Source organism: Apium graveolens, unplaced genomic scaffold, assembly GCF_009905375.1.
Source record: "Apium graveolens cultivar Ventura unplaced genomic scaffold, ASM990537v1 ctg4861, whole genome shotgun sequence".
Lineage (NCBI taxonomy): Eukaryota > Viridiplantae > Streptophyta > Magnoliopsida > Apiales > Apiaceae > Apium > Apium graveolens.
Window position 1 is genome coordinate 40,267 of NW_027418719.1, and position 20,022 is coordinate 60,288.

The 20,022-nt window shown below is 31.5% G+C and overlaps 1 protein-coding gene and 1 pseudogene across 1 annotated transcript; both read right to left on the reverse strand.

Moving 5' to 3' along the window:
- Positions 1-84: 84 nt before the first annotated feature.
- Positions 85-12,613, reverse strand: LOC141702304 (wall-associated receptor kinase 2-like; annotated as a pseudogene).
- A 424-nt stretch (positions 12,614-13,037) lies between these two features.
- LOC141702305 (uncharacterized) lies at positions 13,038-13,568 on the reverse strand. The gene has a single exon (XM_074506001.1). It carries the CDS (start codon positions 13,566-13,568, stop codon positions 13,038-13,040), a length of 531 nt encoding a protein of 176 aa, XP_074362102.1.
- Positions 13,569-20,022: the final 6,454 nt, after the last annotated feature.

Genomic DNA, 20,022 nt, shown 5'->3' on the forward strand with positions numbered 1-20,022 from the left:
TCACATGCGAGACTCTGCGAATAGCCCAATTAATAATTTGAAGTTTACAAAAGATTACAGTCCATAATTCCGGATTATTAATTTAAATGAGAGCAGAAGACATGCACATACCACATTTGGAATGGGCATATGCATGATATACTTGCCACGTATTAACTCAAATCATAGAATCTTGAGAACTGATATATTTCAGCGAGGGCTAGTTGGAGGATGCAACAAACTAATAGTACTTGAGCTATATTTTTCGGAGTCTGTCGCAACATTATGGTATGAACTTAGTTGAATTTCATAAAGATCCGAATGCTGAAGCTCAGTATGACTTATTAAGCTTGTTGTGTGTTCATTGTTATTCTCATTAGCCCAAGGATGTTTCGTAAATTTCCTCAGGCTTTCTATTTCCATTGTCACTTCCTTCATTGTTGGTCTATCATCGCCATTAAGGCTAAGACACCTCTTCACAAGTTGAGCGGCCTTTTGAAGTTGATCAAATGTCCCTTCCTTTACCAACCGAGGCTCTATAATTTGGAATAAACGGTTCTCCTTCAAGGAGGTACTAAAATAAGTGGCTAGATTTCTTTCTTCCTGAGGATTGGCCATGCAAATTGGTTGTCTTCCTGTTAAAAGTTCTGCAAGGACCACCCCAAAACTATAAACATCACTTTTCTCGGTCAATTGCCCCGTATGGAAGTACTGCGGATCTAAGTACCCTAGTGTTCCCTGGACTAATGTGGTCACTTCAGTTTGATCCATGGGTATCAATCTGGATGCTCCGAAATCAGATATTTTGGCAACATTATTATAGTCCAGTAAAATATTAGCTAGTTTGACATCTCTATGAATAATGGGAATAGCAACTGCTGAGTGAAGATAAGCAAGGGCACCAGATGATTCAGCAGCAATTCTCAACCGGCTCTCCAACGAAAGCCACGAACCAACTCAATCAATATTGTGCACATGATGGAATAATGTACCATTTGGTACAAACTCATACACTAACAATGGTACCTCACATTCTAAACAGCACCCCAAAAGTTTAACAACATTTCTATGGATAACTTGTGTAAGAATCCTCACCTCATTAATAAATTGCTCTACTTGACTCTGATCCATTACTTTAGACTTTTTGATCGCGACTACACGCTGATCTGGTAAAATTCCTTTGTAAACTATACCATAACCACCTTGTCCCAAAATCCTATCAGAAGAATAGTTGTTTGTCGCGTTCTTTAGTTCTTCATATGTGAAATGTTTTGTAGACTCAGTAGCACCACCCTCTGAAGTACTGTGTTGTCTTAATAGGAGGCCACCATTTTGGTGAAAGAACTTCTCTCTTAGTTGGGTTTTTTTTTTCTCCTCATGATGCAATACAACCAATTCGTTCCAATGATTATTGAGAGGCAAGCAAATCCCATACCTGCACCACTAGACACATAGTTATGAAGTAATATACTTGTTAACTGTTAGAAAATTAATATAAGATTATGTAAAGACCTTTCTTTAACACCTTGAGTTTTTTGATAAACTAGTACCTGCATGGTATCTCTACTAAGGCTGGCATAGAATTCAAATCTCTGCCACCCCCAAAATTTATTATGGACACGAAAGACCCGGTAAGGAGTATATGTAAGCATAACCTTGGCTACAAAAATCTTACCTAATATGTACTTGATTAATTGGGGCTTGGAGGTTTTAGCAATGCATTTTTTAGAATCGTTACTATCAGTGTAGTACCCGGTTCGGCAAGAGCAATTATAACTCCCTTGAGCATTATTGCAGTGATGTTCGCAACCGTGTGTTGGTTTTTTGCATTCATCGATATCTTGCAAAAGATAAGAGACTTCAAAGTAAATTCATTGCTATACAGTTTTAACATGTTTTTAATTTAAAAGGAAAATTTAACTTAGTTAATTACCTATGCATCCTGCACTGAAATATGGATTGCCCTCATAACCATCTTTGCAATTGCACCGATATCCTACAGACTGAGTTCCATTGATGCAATAGCTATTTGAGTCTTTGCAAGCAAAAGAATCTGAGTCTTGATTTACTTCACTGCAACTCTTATTTCCAATAACCCAGTCTAATACAATAGGAACACTGGCCGTAGTTTTGTCAAGAAAGCCTAAATCTATAAGATCTGATATACCTTTAAACTTGAAACGGCTCTTCTCACCAAAAAATGCATACCCACAACTGCTGAAGGATGATACGTTGGCATGGTCATAATAGCTATGAAGGTAGAGGTTATAAAACTTCTCAATATTGATGGATACTTGACAACAGCCACTACCAGAACACTCGTTTTCATTGACTTCACTGATGTTTTGGCATGTGGTAGTGCATCCTTTAGGCAAGTATCCAGCAGGAGAATTGTATATGTTGGCGAAATCATCACAGCCAACAACTGTTAACACATTTGCTTTGGAATACATATACGGAGTTCCCACCAATCTAATGGACACAGATTGTCCTTGAGTTTTATTCCCATGGTAGCAGTTGTAAGCCAAAAGATTCGTAATTCGTAACTCGGAGTTGGATATATCTTGCACTTCAAGATTACTAGTTTGTATGAAGGCCTTGGGAGGACTGAAAGAATTGTTGCATGTAATATCCAACGAGGGGTCTTTGGAACAGGTGAGACCTTCAGGCTTCAGATAAGATACCAAACGGATATGGTACCGTCAGATTTCCACATTTCTTTGGACATCCGGGCTTTGTTATGTTTTCAGCGTTCAAAATAGTGTGATTAGCGTCTGTGATATCGTATTCATGAGTAGGAAAATTAGAGTCTAGCGCATTTAATACCCAAATGAAGTGATGAAAAGTAAGGAGGAGAAGGAGAAAAAACTGCATTTTGCTTTTTAGTTTTTGGTATATACATTGAGTCGTTTTGCATACTCTGTTTTATAACTACCTCAAAATGTATGGAGAGATTAACAAATGTATTCATGTTGACATCGCAGTGTTTTCTTTACGTTCGGAAGAGAGTTGCAATACTTTTCAAGGGGTTAATTTCACTTTGTAATCTCCCCTTTCATTTATGATCAAAACATTATATCTATTTTGCAAAATACAGTTTGCAACCCTTAACTTTCAAATTCAATTACAACATACATTTTTTGCGGTTATAAAATTGAAATTGATATGTTAATATTAATAACTAAAATTTCAAATTAATTAAAATATTTATTTTAATACATTTTTTATATGAAAAAAATTATAGCTATTTTTTATTAATAATACTCCAAATTAATCATAATATTAAATACTTGAAATATATTTATTAAGCAAAATATATGTTTATATATATAATTATAAAGTTTCTAAATATATCTATATTTTAAAATTTTAAACATTATACTAAGTAATAAAATAATTAACATTAATATTATTTTTATAATTTTAAATTTTAAATTTTAGTTTAATTTAAAAAATTAAAATTATTATTTAAATATTTTGCTGAATTTCAATTTTACCATCCACAATATAAATATTTTTAACAAAATGGTTAAGGGATGCATATTGTATTTGATGTCTAAAGTTAGGGGTTGCAAACTGTATTTTTGAAAGTAAGTATATTTAATGAAAAGTAGGGGTTGCAAAATATATTTAACTCTTAATATTAACATCTCAATTTCAATTTTAAAACCGCAAGGAATGCATGTTGTAATTGATATTGAAAGTTAAGTATTGCAAACTGTATTTTGCAAAGTAGGTATATTGTTTTGATCTTAAATGAAAGGTTAGGTTGCAAAGTGTAATTAACTCTACTTAGGCTGATAATCCCTAACAATCATGTGTAAGGAAAATTTTCGGCGGATTTTTTTTTTTAAAATCTTGGTCCTTGAAATATAAATCTGATGTCTTGAGTAATATGTTAGATAAAGTTTATCTACACGATTGTCAGGGAATACAACTCCTGCTTTAGACCGAACATCTTAAAAAAAGCTAAAAAAATAGACTGACGTTATTACATTCATGGCCCATGCATGTAAAAGCGTGAGTTGAAATTCTCACTGTATACGTTCAAAGGGTATTTTTTTTATTATCTCAATAATAATAATAATATGAATTTATTATCAAATTTAATTAATTTGAGAAATTTTCCGGAGAAGAGATTTTAAGTGAACATGAAAAAAATACTGCATTAAAATAATAAAACGCATATTAAAGTACTTATATCTTGGTAAGATCAGGTCTTCCAATATCTGTCAGAAAGACGTCATTTAATAAATCCAAGTAGCATGGACTTTATTTATATATTAAAATAATGCATATAGATAGATTTGTCTAAAATAATGTAAGATATAATAAGATATTTTTTATTATTTATTTAATTTAGGAGCCTATTCCTTTTTGGTTTAAATCTTATATTCCATTCAATTTAGAATACGGTTGATATATAGAAGGATTTGTGAAGGATTAGGAGTCATAATGTATTTATAATTTTCTTTTCATATCTAATTTTATAATGTAACGGTTAGGATGTTACTCCCTCTGTCTCATTCATTTTTATACACTTTTCTTTTTTGGATGTCTCATTCCATTCTATACATTTCAAACTTACCAAAAATAGTAAAAATTTAATAATATAAAATCAACTATATCCACTACTTTCTTCCAAGAATATAACTACCAAATATTTGGATAAGATCTCTCTTATGCATATAATATAATAAGGATAGAATTCAAATATGATCCAAACTCGAGAAATATCCGAAAATAAATATTCGAATTTAATTAAAAAAATCGGATCGGATACGAGTATACCCGAAACTCAATTTTTTTTATAGATATTTGAAAGCCAAATTTTAAAACCCGAATTCGAAATTTAAATATATATATATATATACATATATATATATATATATTAATATCGCAAACATTGGGGATCGAAAACACGACCGGCCGGAGGGATGATTTTTTTATGAGACACCTCCCACCATTTTTACCACAACAAAAGTTGGGCTGACATATGTATAAACCAGTGATGAAGTCTGCAAAATGTAAATAAGGGGGTCAAAAAATTTCAACAGCATAGTAAAACATACGATAACTAAATATAAAAATATTAGTGAAAATTTATATTAGAATTTTATGTTCCTTCAAATTACGAAACCCATCTATTACTTAGTCTATACTAAGGGGGCGTTTGGTTCATCTCGGGGAAACGGAATGGAATCGAGAAAGGGAAAGAAGGAGAAAGGAAAGTAAAGACCCAGAATTGTTTTACGTGTTTGGTTCAGATCCGGAAACGGAATGAAAATTTACATGATTATATTTATTTTTTATTTTTTAATATTAAACAATCTCAATATAGTCAAATATATTTATATTATAACAGTATAATATATTAACATTATAATAAATAAACAAATTTAATTATTTAATAGCACCATTAACTTTTTTAATAAATTAACATATAAATTTATATCAAAATTATTTTTAATTTATAAAAACTAAATTATAAATCATTTTTAATTTTTAAAATTAATTTTGCATACTGATGTATTTTTTTGGTCCAAGATTTAAATTATAATTGAAATAAGAAAATAAAAGTGGGAAAGGGTGTTGAAATACCTAGTGGGAGATGGGGAATGAAGTTTGAGGAATAAGGGGTAAACCTATAACTAAAAAAGAGTAAAGAAAATGATTGTTTTTACTAAACAAACATCAACAAAGGGAATGACCCCAATTCTTTCCCTTTCCCTTTGTTGAATACTTTGTACCAAACGCCCCCTAAAACTTTATATATATCGGGGTTTTTTTTCTGAATTTTCAGGTTTGGATCAGATGTGAAATTTTGAGTCAAGTTTCAGTTAAAGTATACCTATAATTCAAACTCGAATTCAAAAAAAATCTAATTTAAAAATTAAATCTACATCCAAAAAATTGATTTGTTAAATTAAAATTTCAAATTTCAGATCGGATATATATCATAATAGATTTTTTTTTGTTTGATAATACACTCACACGTCACACGTCAGAGATTAAACTTATAATCTCCCACAAAGAGATACAAAGAGATACAAGAAATCAGCCCTTACACCAACACTTTGTTTGCGGAATAAATTATTTTTCCTTCCCTTATTATATAGCTCTTTTTTCGCGTAAATTTAACAGGCGTATCAAAACAAAACAATGTGTCATGTGAGAAAATTGAGAAAGTTCTATAGATTCTTCTAAAACTTACTATGTCTAGGAGAATATTAATTCATAAAAACTTAATTTTACACCATAATTTACCATTTTTGTATTTGAAAGTTGTGGAATCTATAAAATAAGCACCAAGGAGGTACTTAGCAAAAAAAATACCCAGGAACATTCATAAAATATACAGGAGTTCGGAGCTTACATATGTAAAAAGATTATGCCTTGGACCCGGTCTTTGTATATAATTTATTTATCTACGTCGTTTCACTTTCGAGTGCTGCTGGACTTTATATTCAAAATGCCCATTGTCAACTGTGAGGTCCTAGTCCTAGTGAAGTATTTGCCTGTGGGGCAATATATCTTTTATTGATTGTTATAATAAGAATTGAATTCAACTGCCTTCTTTTTCGGAACAAGAGGACTTGCATGCTGCTTTGTAGCCTCTGTAGGCAGCTGAGACTTGGAAGTGACTCAGTTTTGTTTTTGTCAAAATATTCTGTAATTTAAATAATTATCATTTCATTAATTATTTTTTTTCTATACTTCACAGAACTCTTCACTTTACCACATTACCTTCTATTTATGATACTCAAGACTTAACACTTATTTTATATCAAAATATCTATATTTTTCAAAATATTATCAAATCCGGTAATTACACAATGTTGAACTTCTATTCGAGTCCGAGTAACATTACTTTCACGGTGAAAATCGTTTACAATCACTATTTTGGTAAAATTTTACCGGTCAATGATTGATCTTAAATGATTTTTAATGAATTCTTTAGCTGAAATTACAAGTAAATGAATTTAAATACATATGAAACAAAGAATTAGTGACGCGAAAAAACCCCTCAACGGGATAAAAATCGCGGATGGTATCGTATATCCAATTTGAGAGAAATTTCACTAATATTGACAAAAGTTGTTACAAAAAGTGTGTTACCATCAAAATTGAGGAACCAACTAAAATAACTATAGTTTTAGATAGAGGTTTTCTCGTGATGTCCCCGTTCTCCTCTCTTGTTATATATAAACTTTAACAAGCCGTTATGCCCATTTGAATTTTCTCCATCTTTTTCTCCACATCGGGCTATCTTTTCTCATTTAGTTGTTACACGATGAGATCAAAATATTAATAATAAATAATAATTATAGAAATTTATTTTAAATTTTTATTAAATTATATAATAAATAAAATTGTACAATTATTAAATTATATGTAATTTTCATTAACTCAAATCTTATTAGAACAATTTATTAAAATATATAATAAATAAAATTGTACGATTATTAAATTATATGTAGTTTTCATTAAATCAAATCTTATTAGAACAATAAACTCAACGCATTATTATGTATATGTTGTTCCAAAAGACATAACTCATATTTTACATCGAAACATTACTAAGTAATTGCATATTAAATTTTTTATTGTTAGCTGAATTTGTATTTTTATATAATTTGTGATTGTATAATTTTTTTAATAAAATATTTATTATGTATGTATAAATTTGTATTTGGTGCTAAAAATAGAATTATGTATATATGAATCTAAAAATTACAATGTATATACGACCCCGTTTATATAAAAATAATATAAGTATGTGGTATATAAGAATCAAAAAACGGGTAAAATATTACATATATAATTATAAGTCATATATAATTAAAAAAAGAGTGAAATATTTAGAGTTATTGTAAGATTTAAAAATGGGTGAAACCAAAAGTTCGTAAAACCAAAAGTTCGTAAAACCAAAAAGGGGTGAAATGAAAGTATCCCCTAAAATATGGTTTCCTTATTAATTAATAATAACAATGTATAAAGAATTCCATTTTATTATTTTAATAAAAATAATAAAAAAAAGAATTATACGGAAAATAGAAATATAGTAATTATAATATAATTCCAATCTATATTTTGTTAAAAAACAACATAAAACTTTACATGAAGGAGAAATATAAGGGTGAAACCAAAATACGGCGTAACCGTTACCCTATCAAGAAATAATTTAGAGTTTTACAAAAATAGAATCGTAATCATATTACGATTTAAACAATTTTATTATTTTTCCAGTGGTACTAGGCCTGTCAATGGAGCGAAAATCCGATCCGACCCGATCCGATCCGAGACCATTTTAGTGGATATGGATCGACCTATTAAAAATCCGATCTGAGATCCGACCCGATAAGAAAAATCCGATTATAAATGGAGCGGATATGGATTTAGGCCGATCCGATCCGTTAATAACCCGATCCGGTTTATATATATATAATGTAATTAAAATATTTTTTAATAATTCTAATTTTAAACATATTATTATCGAGTGAAGTTCCATTATCTATATTTTCTTCGGTTCGGTCTTTATAGTCTAGTGCATTTTTATAACCCTAGTTCTTTTACCTTTTGGAGGCGCATAACCCAAGTCTCAAATCATATAACACTTTAATTTCCAAGTCAAGTTCCGTTATACTCGAGTCAAGTCTCATTATCCTCGAGTCAAGTCCCATGATCTATATTTAGATCGGTTCGATCTCTACAGTGTCCATTTCTATAACTCTAGTTCTTTTACATTTTAGAGCCGCATAAGCCAAGTCTCAATTCATATAACACTTTCATTTTACAACATCAACATTTTTTTTGTTAGAATTAAACTATTATACAACCTAATAGTATTTTTGTTTTAAAAAGCGAATTTTAGTTCGCAATTTATTTTTGGACTTGGTTATATTTTACTTGTATTTTAATATTTTTCGAAATTGTCAATTTTAAATAGATTTTGTAATAATTAAAGGTAAAAAATAAATATACATAAATGGAGCGGATATCCGATCCGAAATCCGTGATCAGAACGGATCCGGATATGGATCGGCCTATAAAAAATCCGGAGCCGATCCGATCCGAATCCGAATCTGAAAAAATAAATGGATATGGATATGGATCTAGGCCGATCCGATCCAAACCCGATCCATTGACAGTACCAAAATACAGTTTTTATAATATTCATATCATTTTATTAAAATGGAATTTCATTAACAAATTAAAAAATTCTAAATTATAAAATTCCAATTTAAACACATGGCCTATTAACTTGTTCGTGGTTTATATTTTTCGGGACATATTTAGTTGGTCCAATTTATGAAATTATTTATTTTAAAATATAATTAAAAATATGATTGAAATCTATAAAAATAATGAAAAAAGTATGGCTTATAAAATTTAAAAAATGAGTAAAAATAATACATATAGAATTATAAGTCATATAGGAATAAAAAAGGATAAAAAATATAATGCATTTAGAGTTATAACATAAATCATAAAAGTTGAAACCAAAATGTGGTGGAAAAAATAAGTGAAATCAAAGTAGCACTTAAAAATAGGTTTCGTTTATTAATAAAGAAAAACGGGTAAAAATAATATATAAAATTATAAGTCATATAGGAATTAAAAAGTTAAAAATAATATAAATAGAGTTATAATATGAATCATAAATGTGAAAATAAAAGGTGGTAAAACCAAAAAATAAGCGAAACCAAAGTATCAGTTAAAAACTTTATTAATAAAGAAAAATTGGTAAAAATAATATATATAGAATTATAAGTCATATAGGATTCAAAAAGGATAAAATAATACACTTAGAGTTATAACATAAATCATAAAAAGTGAAACCAAAATGTGGCGGTACCAAAAAATAAGTGAAACCAAAGTACCACTTAAAAAGTGGTTTCGCTTATTAATAAAGGTTATTAATTCCACCAGAATAGGTCTATTAGTTCAATCACTTGTCCTATTCCATAGAACTGTTATTAACTTAGCCTTCATGTTTGCTACCACCTTCATATCCTACATATCTTCCCGTCATGCTTATCATGTCTGTCATTGAGCATGACATGTCATTATTCTCTTTCTCATGTCACTTCCTACATGTTGCATGTCATGTCATCAGTAGTGAAAATTCTAGTCGTAACAATAGCCCCATGATTTAATTTAATTTACTCTCACAAATAAATTAATTAAATCATGTTAATCCAAGCAAACTCTAATTTCATCATAACTCTATGTGGTTATATGTGCCAACAAATGGTCATATATTCTAACCCAAATACACCTCTATGATCTCAATCTTCATCGGTTGTTTACTCCTAATAGAACATCAATCATCTTTCTATTTAAAATTTACTCACCCTCCTTCATCTCCCACTTCTGATTTTTACTCGATCATCCAATATCTATGTAATCACCATGGGAAAAAAGCAACATTCTAACAGACCTATTTCTCCCACCAATACTAATTCAACTGAAAAATAAAAAAAATGATGTTACATGAATAACTACTAACTTGCTTGAAGATGATGTGATCTGCAAGATGAAGAAGAAGATGTTTGAGGAGGTAAAGATGTTATTAGGTAACAACACAAATGCCATCATTCACAAATCCGATCAAAGAGCGGATTGGTACCGTCCAGGATAGATTGAAAATCCTATTCCCTAAGTTGCTCCCAGTTAACTAAGAGCTTAAAGCTCTACAGATGGAGTAGCAAGGTTGTCCTGATAGGCTGAGGACATCTCAAGAATTGGTCGCTTGAAGAATGCAAAAGATGTTCAATAGGAGCTTGACGAATTTGCTCTCAAAGTTCAAGAAATGAAGCATAAAATTTCTGAAGAAGCCTACAATACCATTACTCAAGCTACCATGAAGACTAGAGTCGAGATGATGTTGGAATATCAAAGAGGTGAATGGAGCACATGGGATGTAGTAGACACTGTTCATTTCTACAGTGATACTCAGCCCGATGATGCCTTCCATATTGACAATTCAGGTGAAGATGATGATGGTCATGAATCTTCAAAGGATAATATTCCTGGCAGTGAGTAATTTTTTAGTCATCTCCGAATTTCATGTTTTGAAATCCAATTTAATTCCTTGTTGATAATTTTGAACTTCATATTTCCTTTTTTCTTATCATTTGGTTGTTGAATTTGGTATTGTTACCGGGATGTTTCAGTCTCTGTTTCATTCGTTGAATGGGAGACTTTTTATTTTCCATTAAGAATGATATTTCTTAATATTTACCTGTGATTGCTCTTGATGTATCAACATTACACGTCACGACATAATTGTCACTATAGATATGTCAGTTCATCATGTATAAGATCTTTGCGTGTCACGACACAATCGTAATCGTATACATATTAAATAGTAAACAGTGTTTTATAAAAAAATTGTAATTTTCGTCATGTTAACTGGACATGTCAAATACTTCCTTAGCATCAATGTATCATTCAATTCGTTATGAATTCAAAATAACTAAATGGTGAGTTATTTCACGTCGTGTCTTATGTGATAAGTTATAAAAATTACGTATGTTATCATGTATAGTGCATACATTGTGTTAAGTAGTTAAAAGTTATTTATCTCTTGAAACATACTTTTAACGTATTCAATATCTTTATCAAGACTTTGGATGCTAAGCCCATTATCTATTACGTGTGTAAGGACACGTGTTGAAAGGACTTGGTCCTTTGTTTAATTTTATTCGTAGTACGATGATCGGTCCTCTTAAGTAGTGGAAGTAGATTGCAAAGCCCTTTTTCCATTATAAATCTGTTATTTATTTACATTCATGATGTGAATGCCTTAGTCTAAATGCATTCATCTACAATACATATATATATTTGTACACATACACATATTAATTAGAATGAAAGACATATACTTACCGGATGATATGTCAAATTAAGGAACATGTAAATACGATATGACAAGTTAATAAAGAAAATATGTGAACATAACATGTCATAGATAAATAAGTGGCATGTAAACTTAACATGATATTCCAAATTGCAAGCATAAAGGAGTGACACTTATAATTGAAGATAACTTGAATAAAAATGTCATTCAGGAACCAAACAAATTCGAAATCAAAACAACTACATCTACCACTACATCATAATGACTTAATTCATATGAAAGCAATTCTATTAAAATAAAAAAGGAAACATTACATATGATATTTCTTCAGGTGAACATCATTCCAGCTCCTGGGCACTTGTATCTTAACTATAGTCGACAGTTGATATGCACCACGTCCCATAATGTCGTCAATGAAATATGGGCCTTCCCAAATTTCATTGAACTTCCCAGTAGTAGGGTCTATCATGTTTTAAAGACCTTTTTCAAAACCATGTCTCATACTTGGAAAGTCCTACAATGGACATGTTTGTTATACATGTTAGCTATCTTTTGCTGGTGTGTTGTCATCCATATCTTGGCCGTTTCACATACTTCATCTATGGTGTCAATGTCATGTGACAGTTCTTGTTGATTGGATTTACTTGTCGTTATTCCATATCTGGTTTTTGGCATCATCACCTCCACTGGAAGTATAGCTTCAGTACCATACACTAAGTTGTATGGTATTTGTCCAGTAGATGTCTTAGGTGTCGTTTTATCTACCATGGTACCTATGGTAATTTTTCAGCCCATTTACATTTGTGTGACGCCAACCTCTTCTTCAAATTGTTAATGATGACCATGTTATTTGATTCAGCTTGATCATTAGCTTGTGGGTCATGGGTGTCGATTTTACCAAAGAGATGTTATACTTATTGAAGAATTCTTTTATCTTGTTACTTATGAATAGGGACCAATCATCGCACATAATTTCAAATGAAACTCCAAATTTGCATATGATGTTCCGCTTGATAAAAGAGATTACGTCTTTGGATTTCACTTGGTGAAGGGCTTCAAACTCTATCCATTTGGACAAGTAATCAGTCATTGCCAATATGTAGATTTTTTGCCCTGATTCCAGAGGCATTTTCACCACAATATCCATTCCCCATCTCACGAAGGGCCATGATGGAATTGATGTATGTAAAAATTATGATGGTTGATGTATGATGGGGCCATGACATTGGCAAGCATCACACTTTTTCACGAAGTCAATGGCATCTTGTCTTAAAGTGGGCCAATAATAACCCATCCGTAACACTTTCAGTGACAAGTTTCTACCAGCTGTGTGATTTCCACATTCCCCTTCATGTACTTCTCGCAGCACAGAGACGACTACCTCTTTGTGTAGACATCTTTGTAATAATCCAGTAACAGATTTTTTAAATTGTAAGTCATTAATGAAAGTGAATCTAGATGCCTTCATTCTGAGAATTCTTGCTTCACTGTTGCTTTCTGGTTGTGTCCCGTGAATGAGATAATTCTTGTATATCTGGATCCAATTAGGGTTTTCTTTATCTTTATCTCCAATAGTATCTTCAACAGCCGCAATTGACGTGAACTCTTTAACTTGTTCGATTGCAAGCTCCATGACATGTATGATTGGAATATTCGTTAGACTGATTTCTTTAAACACATCACCTAACCCTTCCAAGGCATATGCTTTAGTATTACGTTCCATTGGAACTTATAGTATAGCAAATGTATTCAATGAATGCTCCAGATTTTTTACAACAGATAAGTGGGTGACCATCTTCATGTCCTTAACTTCATATGTCCCATTTCCTTGATTGACTATTAGCAGTGAATCACATTTCACATTTAAATGTTCAATCTTCAGTTTCTTGGTTGTAGATAGCCCTAAAATCAAGGCTTCGTACTCGGCTTTATTGTTAGTGGCCTTGCAATCACAACAGATGGCATATGCTATGGTGTCCTCTTGTGGCATATGCATCAGACTTTATGATCAGTGTTTACAGATTGTCTTATCTCTATGTAATTTGTGCTTAAATTGTAATATATTAAATGTTGATTGTTACCAGATGTGATTATATACTCTGATAGTGATTTGAATGTTCTGTGAGTATTCAATCCAATGAGAATACTTGTGCTAGATGCTGACCTAGTAGTCTTTAACATTCTAGAATTCCCATGTTTAAATTAGTTGTTTATGTGGAAACTCATTAACACAAGCAAATTCTGATTTAGCTTAGTCAAATGTACTTTGTGTATCTTATTACTAAGTCACAAACTAGATTCTTGCTTCTCATATGTCAAATTCTGATGTCAGTAAATCTTAAGGATAAACCACATGCTTGATAAGCCTCATTTATCTAAAGAAAAGAAAAGAAAATTAAAGTCAGGTACTCCTTTGAGATCTAGAGTAAATATGTGGAAGGGAAGACCCAAGTGCATTGCTGGTATTAAGTGATATGCATTAGAAAAGCAAATAAATTTTTCTTGGTGATTTTTCACATTCTCTGATTACTGGAGAAATACTCTGATAATAGCATAAATTTTGATAGCAGTCGTGACTCATTTACACTGAGAAGCCACTATGAAAAAGAATGTTAAAAGATGCATAAAATGAGCATAAACAGCTGAGGTGGATTCTTGCATAAATTTATTCTATAGTAGACTTCATTATTAATGACAGATTTTAAGCACTTTTCTTAGTTATGCCTTATTTCTAAGATGTACTGAAGTTTATCAGACATTAATCTTTATCTGATATTTTTTCTAAATACACACACTCTCACTCCATATGAATGATGAAAATTACTGTGGTGATTAAGTTGTTTTTGACAAACAGTTAAGTGTCATTTGCATAAATTCCGAGGACAAGTTCTGATGGAAGTTCTGATGATTAAACTCTGAAGAAAATAAGTCAGTATTTATATGAAGAATCACAGATACAAACATTCACTTTTTGAGTAAAGAAGCCATGTTCTGATGACTGTTAAAATATGATAATAGTCAAGTTCTGATATTAAATCCTGATGGTAACTCTTATGCTTATGTGGCATTATTTGTTACTTGACTTATTTGTGATAAAACGGTCATATTTAATCTGAATATATTTAGAGAGATAAAACAGTCATAATCATTTGGGTTAGTGGTAAACGTGTTTGTCTTGGAAAACTGCATGTGCACAATTATTACTTATTTCCCGTGCCCATTAACTCCTGCTTTAACTATTGACTGTTCGCATATTGCCTAAGTCATTACACATCGGTCTAGGGAGACGCTCATTAAGTTAACTCTACACTTAATCATTAATCAATCTCTAGTCCCTTGATATTCCATTGGCTATATAACCAACATTTTATCTCAGACATATTATCTTCTATTCTCACACAAAATCATTTTCTCTCTCTTAATTCTCATCATTTTCCTTCTTCATAAAAATGGTTCTTGTAAACATGTTTATGAATTATGAAAACTTCAACGTCGAGTTCAGTTGTGGTGACTGGGAACAGGAATGGCACATCACTGCCATTCCTGAAGAGATCTGGAACTCGGTTCCACAAGAGGTTCGGACAAATCTTTTTCTTTGAGATGGACTATCAACTTCATCTTGAACACTTGGAAGAAGAACGGAGAGAGGCTCTTCTTCATCAAGAACGGATCATCCATCTTGCAGTGTTATTTTTCAGCAGCAGGAGGAACTAATTGATAGCTTTCCTTCTGAGACCAAGGCTGTTGATGTTTACTATCTTAGAGTAGGATTATCTTGTAATCTTTTGCATGTAATCTATAAATTTCATATAATGTTCTCTTTTGATATTTTAATGAAATTTCTGTTGATTGCAAGATTTAGTCTTTGTTTATCCCGTGTTATGTGCATGTGAATGTTATCATTACATCCTGTTAATCTTTACTTCATCTACTTGAACTGTATTTCTTGATGAATGTTTTGATTAAAATTGTGGTTACTAATAATTTGTGATGATTTAACAAACAAATGTTAAATTTGAATTGACATATCCTGGCATATTTCTGATAAAGTAGAAGCAATTGAAAAAGCTCAAGAGAAGCAACATGCCCAAATTTCTGAGGTTCTACAAAATCAAGCTTCTCAGCAAACTCAGTTGAATGAAATTCAATCTTCAGTAGAACTTCTTCTCTCACTCCTAATACCTGATGATACCAAAAAGGGGAGAAGATAGTTAAGTCCAAATTCTCAAATGATCAAATACTGAAGAAGAAAGATGATGAAACTGATGACCAGGGAAACTCTAGCAAGGGTAGAGGTCAAGTTCAAAGTGAAGGGCAGAGCATCAAGGTTTCTTCAAGGAAACTAATTACTGATGCAAACAAATCTTCTAATCAAAAGAAGAAAAGTTCTGAAGCTGCTCACACTCAAAATATGATAGCAAGTACTCAAACTCAAAATCTGATATCAAGTTTTGATGAGCAAAGTCTGATGACAAAGCCTGATGTTCTTGTACAAGGTGGAAGTCAAGATTCTCAAAAGTTCATGCAAACTCTGAAGCTCAAAGGGAAGCAGACTATAGTCTACTACAAAGATCCCAAGATTCAGACACTTGATGAGGAAATTGCTAGAAGATTATTTTTGAAACATAATCCAGGAATGGATTTGGATAATCTCAAGGAGGAAGAAGCTAAATTTAAAGCTGAAAAGACAAGTCTAAAGCCAAAAAGGCATTGTGATTAAAGAAAAGACAATTTCTGAGGCATCAAAGCCCAAAACAAGATCACAATCTGAGATTGATCCTAAGTCAAAAGAAAAGGAAAAGGTTGATGAACCTACAAAGTTTCCAAAGAGGAAAATTCCTTTAGTCGTGATAGATCCTGTCTATCAAACTATAATTCATGATGATGATACTCTGACTGAAGAAGATGTTCAAACTCTGAAAAGAAAGAAGATTTCTGAAGAATCAAAGACAACCTCTGACAAAGCTCAAGTTGTTCAGAGTGAGAAACAACAAGCTACAGTAGAAACAACAAGTTCTGATAAAGTCAAGAAATTAACCTCTGACATTGCTCAAGTTGATTTAGACAAGATGGAAATTTCTGATAAAAAGAAACTTTTGTGGAAAAATGTCAAACCATCAGATCCAAAGAAAAGCCAATTGTTGTCTGATTTCATGTCTATTGGGTTAAATGCTAGAGAACCAAGAGACAGGGCTCGACTAGGTTCTGATGAAGCTAAAATCAAAACAGGACTTGAAGTTGCTACTAGAGATCCATTTTTACTAACTGATAAACCTCTTAAAGATGTTATACAGAAACACCTTGATAAGGTTATTTCTATTCAAGTGGTACTGGATGTTCATGACAAGCACAATGTTAAGGAAAATCTGATTCTATTTCTTGAAGATGGAAGGACATTGAATAAGATGTACTGAACAAAATTCTGAAAGAACTTCAATTCTTTCATTACCTTTTAGAGGTAAAGTCCGATATTACCAGGAGATGGTCAGAATTCATATTGAAGACCATCAGAGATAAAGCAAGAATTTTTAGTTCAAGATTTATAGAATTCATTCCAAATATTGTTGAAGATGATGGAAGTGAAATTCCTATGAATAAGAATTCTGCTAAGCTTGAGGTAATACAGAATGAGAAATGAATCTGCTACAATGAAGATTCTTCTCATCCTAGGGTAATAATCCTGGACAATGGTTTAGAAAGAAACCATATCTCTGCTATAAGAACTGCAATCTATCAGATTGGAAGTCAGAATGAAGAGATGATGCAAGTCAAGACTACTGTAACACCCCCAAATCCGGGGTCTGGGATTCGGGTTGTCACGAGTTCCATTTCCCTTATCAATACTTAATCTTAACAGTCAACCAACTACTGCGTACTGTGACCCCACAATATACACACACACCACAAGTTATAGTCTCAGAGATGAATACCAAAAATAACACAAGTCATTTTATTCCACAATTATAAGTCATTACACCTCAAAAGGGTTTCTGAATAAATTTACATATTCTTTGCCATTATTACAATTCATAATATACATAAGTCTGGTACATCAAAAGTTGAAAGCCTAGCCTATTGGTAGTTCCTACCTCAGCCACAACGACATCAACGCCTACAGGAAACTGCGGAACGTTTCCTATCCGCTCACGAATTGGGAGCTTGGTCCTGTTCATCTTGTCTATCTGTTGTTGTGTGATGAAAGAAGAAAGCAAGGGTGAGCAACAAGCCCACCGAAATAATATGTATAATAATTTATAATATATGAGCATTCTCATAATACTCATGAAAGTCTTGGTCAAAAAGAAATGAACCAAGTTTGATCTCTTAATGCGACCAAGTCGCAAAATATTTAGTATATATGTATATATACTTTTCAAAATCTTGAAATCCTCTGCCATGTATAATATACACAGAGTTCCAGTTTATAACTGTATAAAAAAATATCGTTGCAAGGTGATCTCATATATCTAACCTTGTCTCAACATTTTTCTGAAAATCTTTGACATGCATAAGATAATCATTAACCATATATAAGTTGAAAAGGTGAAGTTACGAGATACTCCAATATACTTATATCTTTTCCGAATATTGCTTGAACTACCACCATTCAAGGTATAATCAGTTTCAAAAGTTCATCACATAGATGAGACTACAAGAAAAGACTTGAATAGATTCAATCTTTGAAATATCATTTTAAATAATGAAGTTACGAGATACTTCATTAAGTCCCGATATATATATACACATATATATATATACATTTCATACACTCCTTGAAAACCTCTGTTATGAAATTTATAAACAGAGTTGCAATATCCAATAAATTTGGAAAGGAGAAAACCTTGGCATAAACATGATATCTTAAATCCCCTTCAAAAGGAAGATCTTAAATCAAAAAAATAAGTTTTGAGATCCGCTCTAACTTTTAAAAATCATTTTGAAGGCTCGAAAATATTTTAAAGAATGTTTGGAGTAATACTGATTTAATAAAATAAATCAGTCCCGATATGTTGGAGAATATCTGAATATTATTATTTAAATAATATTCCCATAAAGGATAATCTCTATAAAAATAATTGAAGTAGAATTTTTTTAAAAACTCATACTTGAAATGAATAATAAATAAACAAAGATATACTTATACGAAAGTACGATCTTTATTTTAATAATCGAAAATAAGTTTGATTATCGAAACATTATTCTTTAATAAAATAAAGAATATTATTTAATAAAATAATCGGAGTCATAAGTCCTTGAATGAATATTCAAAATAATATTCATTAAATAAAATAAACAGAGTTATAAGTCCTCGAATGAATATTCAAAATAATATTCATTAAATAAAATAAAGTTATCGAATAAACCTTATTAGATTAATAGTTTTGAAAATTATACCTATATATAATATATATATATATATTATACTCGGGAACATCGACTCCCGGTTTAGAAAAATGTTCACATTCAAGTCCCCTATACTTAGGGTATACGCAACTACTGCTTATCTCTAGCATAAGTATTATGCAGTTTATAAGCATTTGAATTGATAATAGAATATCAAGATTACAAAACAGGCATGCATATATATATATCATATCACATGCTCCAATATATCACAAGACTTTGCTAATAACAATCATGCACTTATCACAAGATAATGCATATACATATATACATCACAACAACAGTATAACGGGTAGAAAACTTGTCTGAGTATTCCAGGGTAGACTTAAGCTTAGAGTGGGTCCGGTAACCTATGAACAATAACATAAGCCGGAATTAGACCACGGTCGCTTAAGAAACTAGTCAAAACTCATTCATACCCTAATGGTCGCTTATACGCTTAATGATTTGCTTTAATCGCTTGCGTACCCTTGGCTCCACCAATTTTAATAAATTAACCGTTATGAATTTTAAGGCGACTCTTTCGCGAGTACTTTACCAACTGCCTAATCCACCTTAGATAATTGTTTCGTACTCGAATTAGTCATTTAAGGGCCTTAACCAAGGTTTCAAAGTAAGGCGAGGGGTAATGGTTCGTTCGCGAAATGCCGTTACTTAAAACGGTCGTTTCTCCTAAACCGTACATCGGATTCAAGCGAACCACATATCAAATTGAAGTTTGTAACATGAACTATCTAAACATGGCAATGGTCAGAATCTTACAGTGAGTTCAC